At 59.5% G+C, this 1,301-nt stretch overlaps 1 protein-coding gene across 1 annotated transcript in view; it reads right to left on the minus strand.

The window, feature by feature from the left end:
• The window catches only part of LOC104490130 (tensin-like), a gene marked incomplete at its 5' end in the record, with an annotated part of 7,946 nt that overhangs the window by 6,331 nt on the left and 314 nt on the right, over positions 1 to 1,301 (minus strand). The window contains one exon of the mRNA XM_010132378.1: positions 4 to 659. Coding sequence (XP_010130680.1) covers positions 4 to 659 — 656 coding nt within the window. The remainder of the gene's footprint in view (positions 1 to 3; positions 660 to 1,301) is intronic.

A 1,301-nucleotide genomic window follows, 5' to 3' on the forward strand; every position in this document is an offset into this window, starting at 1 on the left:
AGTCTGGGGAGGAGGAGTGCGGTGTGCTGGTGCCGGGGTAGTATGCTGGTGAGACGGGGAAGGATGGTGTGGAGGGAGGCTGGTAGCCAGAGGAGCTGCTCTGTCGAGACAGCGTCGGGCGTCTCTCATCCGGGCTGGGGTAGCCATACAGGGGGCTGCCAGGGGGGACAGCCACTGCTGTTTGATGCCTGGCCAGGCTGGGGCTCCCTGGTGGGGCCACCACATTGCCATGGGCTGCCACAGCATGTCTGCCCAGCCCAGGGCTGCCAGGAGTGCCACTTATGCTGGGGTTGACAGCTCTTCGCCCAAAGCCGGGACTGGGTGGCGTCGGCGTGTTGGTAGCCACTGTCCGGTGCAGGGTGCGTGGGCTTCCCGGCAGGACGTGGACCCCCACCACACTGACCTGCGGCTGTGGCCGAGCTTGGGGGTCCAGCTGGAGGCCAGTCTGGCCATCAGGGTAGTCAGGGCTGGAGTAAGCTGAGCCCAGGACCCCACCTTGGACCATTGCAAAGGAGGATGGAGACGAGTTTTGGTAGCTGCTGTGAGCAGAAGGCATCTGTGAGCTGACAGGTGACCGGTAGACAGGCTCGGCCAAGGTGTGGGGAGGTGTGACTGTGCCATGGGGGCTGCCCTCTGATGGGTAGCTGTGGAGGGAGGCCCTGCAGAGAGATGAGAATAAAGATGATTCATCTCCACCACTTGTTCCTGCTACTGATTGGCACAATCCTGTGAGCAGTGCACAGGAAAACTGAGGCACGGCACCAGCAAGCTGCTTGGTTGTTCAGAGCCAATGGTGGGATGGGTCCTGTTGGCTGCATGAAAGCAAGAAAGCAAGTACAGGCAGCTTTAGTGCATCCCAATTCCCTCTCAAAATAAGATTTTCTGTGAGACAGAGCTTTTTTCCAGCTCTTTTTCCAGCAAAACACCCAATTCATTCCTCCCTGCCAGCCTTGCCAGGCTGGGCTGGTGCAGGACACCCCATGGGTAGAGTGGAGAAAGGACAGGAACAATGTCTCCATTGCACCCCAGGCGACTGATGCTCAGCCTAACCCAGGGCTAGGGGTTAGTACAGACCCCACCCCTTCTTCTGCTCTATGACCCAGGTTCCTAGCTGCTGAGGTCCAGTGACCACCAAGCAACCACGAGTGACCCAGCTTTATGTCCTCAGGGCAGTGAACCTCATGGTCAGCCAGGACCCCCAAACCTAAGTGGAGAGACAGGGGTCCTTGCAAGGGCAATTTCAATGGGGGAGCAAGCCTGTGCACCAAGCAGGATTCAGCCGTGGCCCCACCAGCCCCCGG

The sequence above is a fragment of the Buceros rhinoceros genome, unplaced genomic scaffold (genome assembly GCF_000710305.1).
Source record: "Buceros rhinoceros silvestris isolate BGI_N320 unplaced genomic scaffold, ASM71030v1 scaffold6973, whole genome shotgun sequence".
In the NCBI taxonomy this organism is placed as follows: domain Eukaryota; kingdom Metazoa; phylum Chordata; class Aves; order Bucerotiformes; family Bucerotidae; genus Buceros; species Buceros rhinoceros.